This window comes from Vipera berus (genome assembly GCF_964194415.1).
Source record: "Vipera berus genome assembly, chromosome: 2".
Classification (NCBI taxonomy): Eukaryota; Metazoa; Chordata; class Lepidosauria; order Squamata; family Viperidae; genus Vipera; species Vipera berus.
The window spans coordinates 29,571,648-29,585,079 of NC_138203.1; the positions used below are offsets into that span (position 1 = coordinate 29,571,648).

The 13,432-nt window shown below is 45.0% G+C and overlaps 1 protein-coding gene across 2 annotated transcripts in view; it reads left to right on the forward strand.

Annotated features, from left to right (window-relative positions):
* CWC27 (CWC27 spliceosome associated cyclophilin) overlaps nucleotides 1–13,432 on the forward strand; it is a 138,136-nt gene that overhangs the window by 102,379 nt on the left and 22,325 nt on the right. For both annotated transcript variants that reach the window (XM_081317837.1, XM_081317838.1), the window contains exon 13: nucleotides 5,970–6,073. In XM_081317837.1, the coding sequence (XP_081173963.1) occupies nucleotides 5,970–6,073 (104 nt within the window). The remainder of the gene's footprint in view (nucleotides 1–5,969; nucleotides 6,074–13,432) is intronic.

The window sequence follows — 13,432 nt, forward strand, 5'->3', positions numbered from 1 at the left end:
GATGGAACATCCCAGGTGTCCCGGGAAGCCGGAATGTACAGCCACTCAGTCTTGTCAGGGTTGAGTTGAAGTCTGTTCCTCCCCATCCAGACCCGAACCGCCTCCAGGCAACGGGACATCACAGCGAGGGCATCACTGGGGTGGTTTGGGGTCGAAATAAAAAGTTGGGTATCATCAGCATATTGATGATACCCAACTCCAAAACCACGAATGATCTCACCCAGCGGTTTCATATAGATGTTGAACAGGAGAGGCGAGAGGACCGACCCCTGAGGAACTCCACAAGCGAGAGTCCTAGGGGTCGACCTCTGCCCCCCTGCCAACACCGACTGCGAGCGTCCCAGGAGATAGGAGGAGAACCACTGAAAAACCGTGCCTCCCACTCCCAATCCCCTGAGACGCTGCAGCAGGATACCATGGTCGATGGTATCGAAAGCCGCCGAGAGGTCTAATAGGACTAGGACAGAGGAATACCCCCTATCCCGAGCCCTCCAGAGATCATTCACCAGAGCGACCAATGCCGTCTCCGTGCTGTGCCCGGGCCTGAAACCCGATTGGTAAGGGTCCAGATAATCCGCTTCATCCAGGACCAGAGGGAGCTGATGCGCCACCACACTCTCAACAACCTTCGCAAGAAAGCGAAGGTTGGAGACTGGACGAAAGTTGTTCAATACAGCTGGGTCCAAGGCAGGCTTCTTGAGGAGAGGTCTCACCACCGCCTCCTTCAAGATGGTGGGGAAATAACCCTCACTCAAAGAAGCAGATATAACCGCCTGGAGCCAGCCTCGTGTCCTCTCCCTAGCTGCATAAACCAGCCAAGAAGGGCACGGGTCCAATAAACATGTGGTGGAACTCAGCTTCCCCATAATCCTGTCCACTTCATCAGGGGTCACAGAATCAAACTCCTCCCAGATAACATTGACAAGACCGCCCGTGTCCTGATCGTCAGACTCTGCCCAGCTGGAGTCCAAACCGGTCCGAATCCGAGCGATTTTATCCGACAGATGTTGACCAAACTCCTCGGCACGACCCTGCAAGGGATCCTCCCTCACCTCCTGATTAAGAAGGGAGCGAGTCACCCTAAACAAGGCGGCCGGGCGATTATCTGCGGACGCGATGAGGGTGGAGAAGTAATTACACCTCGCCTCCCTCATCGCAGCGAGATAAGACCTAATGTAGGTTCTTAACCGCAATCGGTCGGGTTCAGATCGGCTGGACCTCCAGCAGCTCTCTAGGCCCCGTTTCCGACGCTTCATCTCCCGGAGCTCCGCGGAGAACCATGGAGCTCGCTGGGATCTGCGCCGGGTCAGGGGCCGCAAGGGTACAACCCGGTCGAGTGCCTCAGTGGCTGCCCTTTCCCAGGCTTCCACTAAGGCATCCGCCGAGCTGTGAGCAATGGAGGCAGGTGGAGACCCCAGCGCCGCTTGGAATCTCTCAGGATCCATTAGGCGTCTGGGGCGGTACCATCTAGTTGGCTCCGTACCTCCACGGCGGGGGGTGGCAAAATGGAAGACCAGCCGCAGGAGGTGATGATCGGTCCATGACAGGGGCATAATAAATGGAAAGCCCCCACCAAGATCATCCAACCACCGTCCAGATAAGAAAATCAGGTCAAGGGTGTGGCCTCCCTCATGAGTTGGCTCAGAAATTACCTGCGTCAGGTCCATGGCCGTCATGGAAGCCATGAACTCCCGAGCAAGCTCAGATGAACCTCCCAGGGATGGTAGGTTGACGTCTCCCAAAACTATAAGTTTGGGGAACTCAACCACCAACCCTGAGAGGACATCGAGCAGCTCGGGCAGGGCTGCCGCTACGCGACTAGGCGAAATGTACACGAGCAGCAAGCCCAACTGCGCCCCAGAGCCAAATCTCATAAAGAGAGACTCACACCCGACTATCTGAGGAACGGTGGTCTCCCGCGGACATAAGGTCTCCCTAACGATCACCGCCACACCCCCACCCCTACCCTGAGCTCGAGGCCGGTGTAGCACCCGGAAGCCTGGTGGGCAAAGATCAACCAAAGGGACCCCACCCTCTGGGCCCAACCAAGTCTCCGTGATGCAAGCCAGGTCCGCATGCTCACCCTCAACTAAATCCCTAATAAGGGGAGCTTTGTTGACCACGGACCTGGCATTCAGGTACACCAGCCGGAGCTCAGGAGGCTGCACATCCTCGCTCCCGGAACCTCGGGAAAGAAGCAGAGGGTCGGAGCGCCCCACCGCTTGCAAATGATCAGTCTATAATTTTAATGATAGGTTTATTTTAACAATGAGAGACAAAATAACAACAGAAAAATCCAGAAAAACGCATTTCAAAATAGTTATAAATTGATTTGCATTTTAATCAGTGAAATAAGTATTTGATCCCCTATCAATCATCAAGATTTCTGGTTCCCAGGTGTCTTTTATACAGGCAACGAGCTGAGATTAGGAGCACTCTCTTAAAAGGAGTGCTCCTAATCTCAACCTGTTACCTGTATAAAAGACACCCGTCCACAGAAGCAATCAATCAATCAGATTCCAAACTCTCCACCATGGCCAAGACCAAAGAGCTGTCCAAAGATGTCAGGGACAAGATTGTAGACCTACACAAGGCTGGAATGGGCTACAAGACCATCGCCAAGCAGCTTGGTGAGAAGGTGACAACGGTGTGATTATTCGCAAATGGAAGAAATACAAAATAACTCAATTTCTCTTGGTCTGGGGCTCCATGCAAGATCTCACCTCGTGGAGTTTCAGTGATCATGAGAATGGTGAGGAATCAGCCCAGAACTACACGGAAAGATCTTGTCAATGATCTCAAGGGAGCTGGGACCATAGTCATCAAGAAAACACACTACACCATGAAGAACTGAAATCCTGCAGCGCCCGCAAGGTCCCTCTGCTCAAAGAAAATACATGTACAGGCCCGTCTGAAGTTTTCCAGTGAACATCTGAATGATTCAGAGGAGAACTGGGTGAAAGTGTTGTGGTCAGATGAGACCAAAATCGAGATCTTTGGCATCAACTCAACTCGCTCTGTTAGAAGGAGGAGGAATGCTGCCTGTGACCCCAAGAACACCATCCCCACCGTCAAACGTGGAGGTGGAAACATTATGCTTTGGGAGTGTTTTTCTGCTAAGGGGACAGGATAACTTCACTGCATCAAAGGGACGGTGGATGGGGCCATATACTGTCAAATCTTGGGTGAGAACCTCCTTCCCTCAGCCACAGCCAAGTCAACAAAGGAATGGCTCAAGAAGAAGCACATTAAGGTCCTGGAATTGCATAGCCAATCTCCAGACCTTAATCCCATAGAGAATCTGTGAAGGGAGCTGAAGGTTCGAGCTGCCAAACATCAGCCATGAAACCTTAAAGACTTGGAGAGGATCTGCGAAGAGGAGTGGGACAAAATCCCTCCTGAGATGTGTGCCAACTTGGTGGCCAACTATAAGAAACCTCTGTGATTGCCAACAAGAGTTTTGCCACCAAGTACTAAGTCATCCCCTTCATGGATTACTGCATTGTCATGGCGAACGGGCTTGCATAATTCAATGAAGCTATGAGCTATGCCGTGTAGGGCCACACAACACGGACAGGTCATAGCAGAGAGTTCTGACAAAATGTGATCCACTGGAGAAGGAAATGGCAACCCACTCCAGTATCTTTGCCATGAAAACCCCATGGACAGTACCAAAAGGCAAAAAGATATGACTCTGGAAGATGAGCCCCTCAGGTCAGAAGGCATCCAATATGCTACTGGGGAAGAGCAGAGAGCTAGTACTAGTAGCACCAGAAAGAATAAAGCAACTGGCCCAAAGCCGAAAGGGTGCTCAGCTGTGGATGTATCTGGTGGTGAAAGGAAAGTCCGATGCTGTAAAGATTTTTTCTCCATAGGAACCTGGAATGTAAGATCCATGAATCAAGGCAAGCTGGACGTGGTCAAACAAGAGATGACAAGACTGAACATCGACATCTTAGGAATCAGCGAACTAAAATGGACAGGAATGGGTGAATTTAATTCAGATGACCATCAGGTATACAGTACTACTGCGGGTAAGAATCCCTCAGAAGAAATGGAGTAGCCTTCATAGTCAATAAAGAGTAGGAAAAGCAATACTGGGATACAATCCCCAAAATGACAGAATGATCTCAGTTCGAATCCAAGGCAAACCATTCAATATCACAATAGTCCAAGTCTATGCCCCAACCACCAGTGCTGAAGAGGATGAAATTGACCGGTTTTATGAAGCCCTACAGCACCTTATAGAACTAACACCAAAAAATGATGTCCTTATCATCATGGGGGATTGGAATGCTAAAGTAGGAAGCCAAAAGATAACCGGAATAACAGGCAAGTTTGGCCTTGGAGTACAAAATGAAGCAGGGCACAGGCTGACAGAATTTTGTCAAGAGAATATGATGGTCATGGCCAACACTCTTTTCCAACAACCCAAGAGACGGTTCTACACGTGGACATCACACAAAAATCAGATTGACTATGTGCTCTGCAGCCAAAGATGGAAAATCTCTATACAGTCAGTAAAAACAAGAGCAGGAGTTGAATGTGGCTCAGACCATGAGCTTCTCGTAGCTGTGAAAGTTGGACCATAAGAAAGGCTGAGCACCAAAGAATTGAGGCTTTTGAATTATGGTGCTGGAGAAGACTCCTGCGAGTTCCTTGGACTGCAAGGCGATCAAACCGGTCAGTCCTAGAGGAGATCAACCCTGACTGCTCTTTAGAAGGCCAGATCCTGAATTTGAAACTCAAATACTTTGGCCATCTAATAAGAAGGAAGGACTCACTGGAGAAGAGCCTAATGTTGGGAAAGATTGAGGGCAAGAGAAGAAGGGGACGGCAGAGAATGAGGTGGCTGGATGGAGTCACTGAAGCAGTAGGCATGAGCTTAAATGGACTCCAGAAGTTGGTAGAGGACAGGAAGGCCTGGAGAAACGTTGTCCATGGGGTTGCTATGGGTCGGGCATGACTTCGCAACTAACAACAACAACAACAACTAAGTCATGTTTTGCGAAAGGGTCAAATACTTAATGCAAATCAATTTATAACCTTTTTGAAATGCGTTCTTCTGGATTACTTTGTTGTTATTCTGTCTCTCACTGTTAAAATAAACCTACCATTAAAATTATAGACTGATCATTTCTTTGTCAGTGGGCAAATGTACAAAATCAGCAGGGGATCAAATACTTTTCCCCCTCACTATATGTAGCCAGTGAAGAGCTAGAATATTCATTGGAATTACATTCATTGAAGAGTAATAGACAAAAGATTATTTGATAAAATAAGCATATTAAAAAAATATAGTTCATCATGTTTTTTCACAAAATACAGCACTTTGCAAATTCTATATTGTGAATACTAAAACTGTGTGAGGCACAATGTCTAGAGATTCTCAGTCATCCAGGTCATGGTTGTTCCAAAGGTGCTTTTTCAAAAGGCAATTGGACTTTCTTTGTTTTTCGTTGGAAGATGTTTTGCTTCTCATCCAAGAAGCTTGTTCAGTTCTGATTGAATGGTGGAGAATGGAGGGATTTATATTCCTCGTAGTCATCTGATCGTTAACACTCTTTCTGAGAGTCATTGAGGCCACTTGGAGGTTTATCTGTGCCCTCAGGTCACCTGAATAATGTAAATGGGTATGGAACCTTCTTGGAATTGCTGAAAGGACTGTGTTGTAAACAGGAGATTTATGGCATCATATGCCTCCCCTTCTGTTGAGAGAGGGCCCTTCGATCTTAATGTAGATGGCCTCTTTGACCCCTCTCTCAAACCTGGTTATAAATTATATATAAGTTATATAAATATAAATCCTTCCTTTCGCCACCATTCAGTCAGAACTGAAGAAGCTTCTTGGATGAGAAACAAAACATCTTCAAGGAAGAACAAAGAAAGTCCAATTGCCTTTTGAAAAAGCATCTTTGTGTAAGGCACAGTGAGTTGGGCATGTGTTAAGCATCATATTTTGATTCCAGACATTGGTGTTACTGGATCGATTCAAATCAAAACTAAACCAGGCAATATCAGAAACACCTGAAGATGAAGTACCTGAACCTGAAGTGGAGAATGATGAAGGATGGTGAGAAACTTATGAGTTCAAAATAACTTTACGAAATAGAGGATAGAAAATATTTTCAAAATCTGTCTTCAGGATGTTTTAATTTTCTCTTCCCATGACCTACTTATGAACAAATTTGTTTTATGCAAGGATGTTTTATGCAAGGATATTTTTCCTTAACAAAACTCCTCTACTGAGGGATAGATTTTATCTTTATCTCCACTTTAAATAAGCCTTAAAAAGATTGCCATTCCCTTACTACACTTCCTTAATAGTGTAGAAAAAATAACTTTCCTGCATCACAGAACTAGTGAAGTTTATAAGCAACTTTATCCTTCACCCACCCTAACTGTTACTTAATCACACAAGTTGAATGATAGGGTTAAAATCTATCCTGTCCCAGTGGACTCCAGTAGAAACCAGGAGACTGTGAATTCTACTCCTTGCTTAGGGCACAAAGCCAGCTGGATGACTTGTGCTAGTCTTTTTTTTTCAGCCTAGAAGGCAGCAGCAAGCCAACTCTGAAAACAGGAGTCAAGGCTAATACACGCTAGTACATGTACACACGCACACACACACACACAACCCACTACCAGTAATATCACCCTCCCTCCTCCAAGTAAAACTGTGTATATCAGACCATGGTTTATTTTCAAGACTATAGTAAGCCTAAAACAGGACAGGGAATCTTTTTCTGTTTGAGAGATACGATGCATTATAGGAAATATTATGGCAGTTGGGAGTGCTTTCCATTAGTGGGTGAGATTGCTTTTTATACTGTGTGTTTCTTTAAAAAAAAATCGCCCCTCACACACACTTTCATGCACCACCCATTTAGTAAATTCTCTCTTTTTTTTACGCTATCTTAGTGTCCATTGTTGATTTCTAAGCCACTGAAGGAATATTCCAGTGCACAAAATGAAGAAGAAAACAGACAAAGGAAGGATTCTTACCAAGGGCCCATTCATATAGCAACATATTGATCCTAGGGCTTAATCAGAGTTAGCCTACTGCTGAGAACATGTACACAAATAAAAGTTTATTTTGTATACTCTAGATTAAGTTGTTTCAGGATTGTGTCTTTTGGAATTTCACTAACCTAAAAGAATTTTTTGGTTGAGAGATTGGTTTGGGAAGAACAAAATATTTTTGGATTCAGATTAGTTTTTTTCCCTCTTCAATGCCCTTAACTAGGTTGACTGGCTGGATCCAATTGTGGCATCTTTGAAGGAATTTTTAGTGTAGACTTCCAACCCACTCCTCAAAAACTATAGCAGTGTGCTTTGAGATGATTTACTGAAATTGTGTGTGTGTGTGTGTGTGTGTGAGAGAGAGAGAGAGAGAGAGAGAAGGGTGTGTGAGAGAGAGATGCATAAATTATATGATTGTAAACCATTTTGTAGGATATGGTTGCTGTTTTTATGGAAAGTGAAACCCAGCCAGCAGTCCTTGCACAACTGTCAGGGTATGTTATCTGAAATAAAATGATTGCCTGTAAGACATTCTTTTGTGTCCACATGAGTGGCCACACATTGAGGTATAATTTTCATTTTCTGTCAAGATAGAAGCCATTACCAATTTGTTATATTTTCTTTTATTTGGCAATCTTCTGTTTCTACATTTTTGGCTGGATTGTCCTGTTGGCATAGAATACAGCAGACATTTGGGTACTTTTCAGACGTATTTGACTTCTCTGTGCAAAAACATTTTTTTAATATTACAACTCTACTGTAAACAGTGTGTATGGTGTTTGATAATTACTACCAGACATTACTATTTTACAAGGCATTTGAGGAAGTATTGTTAAAAGATCTAAAGCAAATTTGATAGGGTAGAGTTTCATTCTAAAGTTTAAAATCTCTTATTGGGACATACCACTGTCATCTGAAACTCAGCAGTGCTTCTGTCTGCTTTGTTGTGCTGTTGACTCGCTATAACAGCTATACAATGTAAAATGCATATAAAACACAGGTCATAAATGCCAATATGACATTTGTAGGACTGTTGATGGAGCCCTGTGAAAACCTATATAACCCTCTGCTACACGACACATCTGGATTTCGCACATTTGCACCATTTACTCATCATTTCTTGGCGCTGGCTGGCACTGAGGTGTCTAATGCTGATAATTGTAACAGCAAGTAGTTTCATGACCATTATTAAGGAGGAGTTCCTGAAACTTTTGTGCTTCATTCTTTTCTCTTTTTTTGTTTATAGCTTCAGTTACCCTCCTTTAACATAGAGAGTTGCTTAATTTCTCAAAGAAATGAAGACATTTGCTCATTAGCTGCTACACAGCACATTATGAGCCTTGGTGGAGCAGTGGGCTAATGCCTCCTTAAGTAACACCAGCTGCCTGCAATTAGTGCAGGTTCGCATCCCACCAGGCTCAAGGTTGACTCAGCCTTCCATCCTTCCGAGGTAGGTAAAATGAGGACCCAGATTGTTGGGGGCAATTAAGCTGACTTTGTAATAATGCCGCTTAGGGGGTGTGTGAAAGCCCTAATAAGCAGGCATATACATAGAATGAAGGCTACTGCTAAGCTTGTAAGCCGCCCTGAGTCTTCGGAGAAGGGCGGGATATAAATGGAATTAAAATAAATAAATAAAATAAATAAATAAATTTCCAATATGATACAAGTGATACAAGATGCAGAGATAGAAAGAGTGCAAGACTAAATTGCTTTCTGCTTCATATTTGTTTTCTGTTAATAGTGAGAGCCATTTCTGTTAAGACTGAGAGCCATTTCTTTCGTTTTTAAGAAAAAGCTGTTGCCATTCTGAAATGCTGTGCATGTTGCAAGGCGTATCCCTTAATTATGTCCCAACACAAGAGATCTGAATTTGTACAGCTAAGCTCTGACTCAAAGTTCAGAGTTCCTTAATTCATTCTGTGGGACCAAATCACAATCCAGGAATACCATTAACATATGTCAAGATTTCCATTTTCCAGATATTAGTATTACTAGAAAAAGAAGTAAAAAAATTAGCCTCCAATAGTCTCCATAAGCATTCTTTACCAAATAGTCCTGCACTTGATAATATCACTGCCAATTAACCATGCCAACGTATATTTCAATGTCTGCTCTTCAGGGTAGGCCAAGATAGGAAATAGACTCTGTAAAAAATACCAGAACCCTATGGTTACATGCTATAGTAACAGAATCTTGCAAGCCTGACATGGTTTTCCCTCCCTCCCTCTTATACCAGAGAGTTAACATTGAATCACTTTTTCTTTTTAGTATACTCTACTCCTTCCAAGCTTAAATTATGTTTTGCTAATTGTCGCATTCCTTTCCAAAGTTCTCTGTACTCATCTTGTATCAACAGGGACCTCAGAAGGAAGATAGAACACGCATGTATGTACATCCATGCCTCTTACTATTATATATGTTGCACACATTCACAATGCTAAGTCAGGATTTTGAGCCATGTTTATTGAAGAAACCACCAAGACCTGATTTGTATGCAATGCTAATGCAGTATATACAAGGTCACACACCACAATATGCCCAAATGAAGCAATATTAGTTCAGTGGATGAACCCAGTCACTGTGTACATGGTATGTGAGATAAAGAGGAGGTAGGAGAAGATGTGTGGGCACATTTGTGCATGTCAGTTTTCACATCAATCAGACTTCTGGGGGGAAAAGACATGCCTTGGTGGCTGCAGATTCCTGCTTCAGCTTTTACCTATGTTTAGCAGAACTATATAACTACAAAGAGTTTAGAAATTCTACAGATCAATTAGGTCCAGATTTAACATATTCCAAATTGGCAAAATAAGTTGCACAATTGTCTGGTATATGGAATGAGAATCTATGTTTTAAACAAAGATGCAAAAGAAGATATATTTGTTAATCCAAATTATCCTGGTCTGTTAGCTTGAGACTCATGAGATGAAGAATGTTGAGAAGTTTTTCACAATATATGAAACAAGAATGTCATGCAGCAGGAAACAGTTTTTCTTCTTTCACCATTATAGGGAGAGAGTCCACCTTTTAACCACCACATTTTCACCTCAATTTGGCAGCTTCACTCAATTGATTTAGTTCTTGTCTGCTAGATGATTGAATATTTTTGATTATGAGGGTTTAATTTTCTGTTTGGATCAAGATTAAGTTCATTTGAGAGACTGTTATATAAACATATTCCACTCTGGAAGTGATTAAGCCAGGAGTTATAAAACCATGCACAATTTTATGTTTAAAAGCATTTTCTGGCTTTCCTCATAGTGCATAGTATCAGGTTGTTCAAAGATCTTCATTCCAAACTTAGATGTGCTTGATGAGCCACAATCAAAAGTATAGCTTCAAAGTTATTACAACAGCACATACGTATCAATCAATCAGAATAGAGCTGGAAGGGACCTTGGAGGTCTTCTAGTCCAACCTATACCATTTCAGATAGGTGGCTGTCCAGTCTTTTCTTACAAAACCCCAGTGATGAAACACCTACAACGTCTGAAGGCAAGCTGTTTTTGCCTTCTGTGCTCACTGTTAGAAATTTTCTCTTCAATTCCAGGTTGCTTCTCTCCTTGATTAGTTTCTATCCATTGTTTTTTGTCTTGCCTTCTGGTGCTTTGGAAAATAAGTTGATGCCCTTCTTCTTTCTGGCAGCTCCTGAAATACTGGAATACTGCTATTATGTCACCCCATGTCCTTTTCTCTAGACTGGCCATACCCAATTCCTGTAACCGTTCTTTTTGTCTCCTTAATTATCTTAGTTATTCTTCTTTGCACTTTTTCCAAAGTCTCAACATCTTTTTTGTAATGTGGTGACCAAAATTGGATGCAGTATTCCAGGTGTGGTCTTACTAAGGCTTTTTAAAGCAGTACTAATACTTCACGTGATTTTGATTCTATGCCTCTATTTATACAACCAAGGATTGCATTAGCTTCTTTGGCTGCTGACGCACACTGCTAACTCATGCTTAAGTGATCGTCCACTAGGACAGGTCCCTCTCACAGTTACTGTTTTTGAGCAAGTTTTCACCTACTCTGTACTTGTGCCTTTGGTTTTTCCTGCCTGGGTATAAAACCTTGCTTTTCTCCACATTAAATTTCATGTTGTTGGATAGGGCTCATTGTTCAAGTCTGTTACAATCTTTTTGGATCCTGAATTTATCTTCTGGAGTATTGGCTATTCCTGCCAGCTTAGTGTCATCTGCAAATTTGATAAGTTCCCCTTCTATTCCCTCATCTAAGTCATTTATGAAGATATTGAAGAGTACAGGGCCAAAGATAGAACCTTGTGTTATCCCACTGCTTCCTGTAGTATCATTAAAGACTACTTGTTGAGTACAGTTTGTCAGCCAGTTACAAATCCATCTAGTGGTGATTTATTTATTTATTTATTTATTTGTTTTTATATACCGCCCTTCTCCCGAGGGACTCGGGGCGGTGTACAGAGCAAGGTAGGTATACAGTTAAACAGTAGTAAAAATAAATGAAACCCCAAGCGCAATCAGGCCAGGCCGGACTGCTGGAACAGGTAGGTTTTTAAGTCGCGCCGGAAGGTGCGAAGGTCGGGGGCCATCCTGATTTCGGTAGGCAAGCAGTTCCAGAGGGTTGGTGCACCCACTGAGAATGCCCTCCCCCTGGGGGCCACCAGTCGGCATTCTCTGACCGGTGGCACCCTGAGGAGGCCCTCTCTGTGGGAGCGCACAGGACGTAGGGGGGTTGACGCTGGCAGTAGGTGCTCCCGCAGGTAATCCGGACCCATGCCATGTAGGGCTTTGTATGTCATCACTAGCATCTTGAATTTCACTCGGAAGACAACTGGAAGCCAGTGCAGCTCACGGAGGAGAGGTGTGATATGGGAGTATCGGGAGGCCCCCAAAAGTGTGCGTGCAGCTGCACTCTGCACCAGCTGAAGCTTCCAAGTGGCTCTCAAGGGCAGCCCCATGTAGAGAGCGTTGCAGTAGTCAAGGCGAGAGGTCACAAGTGCATGGGTGACTGTACGTAAGGCATCCAGGTCCAGATAAGGTCGTAGTTGGCGCACCAGTCGAACCCGAGTGAAGGCCCCCCTGGTCACAGCTCCTATGTGATCTTCCAGGGATAGCTGTGAGTCTAGGAGGACACCCAGGTTGCGGGCCCTATCAACAGGGGGTAATAACTCACCCCCGATGTTAAGGGGTGGAATGCTCTGAGTATCCTGGCATGCCGGTATGTACAGCCATTCAGTCTTGACCGGGTTGAGTTGAAGCCTGTTCCTCCCCATCCATTCCCGAACCACTTCCAGGCAACGGGACATCACGTCAAGGGCATCACTGATGCTGTTTGAAGTTGAGATGAAAAGCTGGGTGTCATCAGCGTACTGATGGTACCCTACTCCAAAACCACGAATGATCTCACCCAGCGGTTTCATGTAGATGTTGAACAGGAGAGGCGAGAGGACCGACCCCTGAGGGACTCCACAAACGAGAGGCCTCGGAGTCGACCTCTGTCCCCCTGCCAACACCGACTGCGAGCTTCCCAGGAGAAAGGAGGAGAACCACCGCAGAACCGTGCCTCCCACTCCCAATCCCCTGAGGCGCCGCAGTAAGATACCATGTTCGATGGTATCGAAAGCCGCCGAAAGGTCTAATAAGACTAGGACAGAGGAATGGCCCCTGTCCCGGGCCCTCCAGAGATCATTCATCAGAGCGACCAATGCCGTCTCCGTGCTGTAGCCCGGCCTGAAGCCCGATTGGCACGGGTCTAGATAATCCGCTTCATCCAGGACCTGAGGAAGCTGATGCGCCACCACACTCTCAACAACCTTCGCAAGGAAGCGAAGGTTGGAGACCGGACGAAAGTTATTTAATGAAGCTGGGTCCAAGGTGGGCTTCTTGAGGAGAGGTCTCACCACCGCCTCCTTCAAGGCGGTGGGGAAGTGACCCTCACTCAGAGAAGCAGAGATGACCGCCTGAAACCAGCCTCGTGTCCCCTCTCGAGCTGCATAGGCCAGCCAGGAAGGGCACGGGTCCAGTAAGCATGTGGAGGAGCTTAACCTCCTCATAATCCTGTCCACTTCCTTTGGAGTCACAGGATCAGACTCCTCCCAGATGACATCGACAGGACTGCCCATGTCCTGTTCCTCAGACTCTGCCCAGTTGGAGTCCAGGCCGGTTCGAATCCGAGCGATTTTATCCAACAGATATTGACCGAATTCCTCGGCTCGACCCTGTAAGGGTTCCTCCCTCACCTCTTGGTTCAGAAGGGAGCGAGTCACTCTGAACAGGGCAGCCGGGCGATTATCTGCGGACGCAATGAGGGTGGAGAAGTAATTGGATCTCGCCGCCCTTATCGCTGCGAGATAAGACCTGGTGTGGATTCTTAGTTGCAACCGGTCGGATTCGGATCGACTGGCTCTCCAACGGCTCTCTAGGCCCCGTCT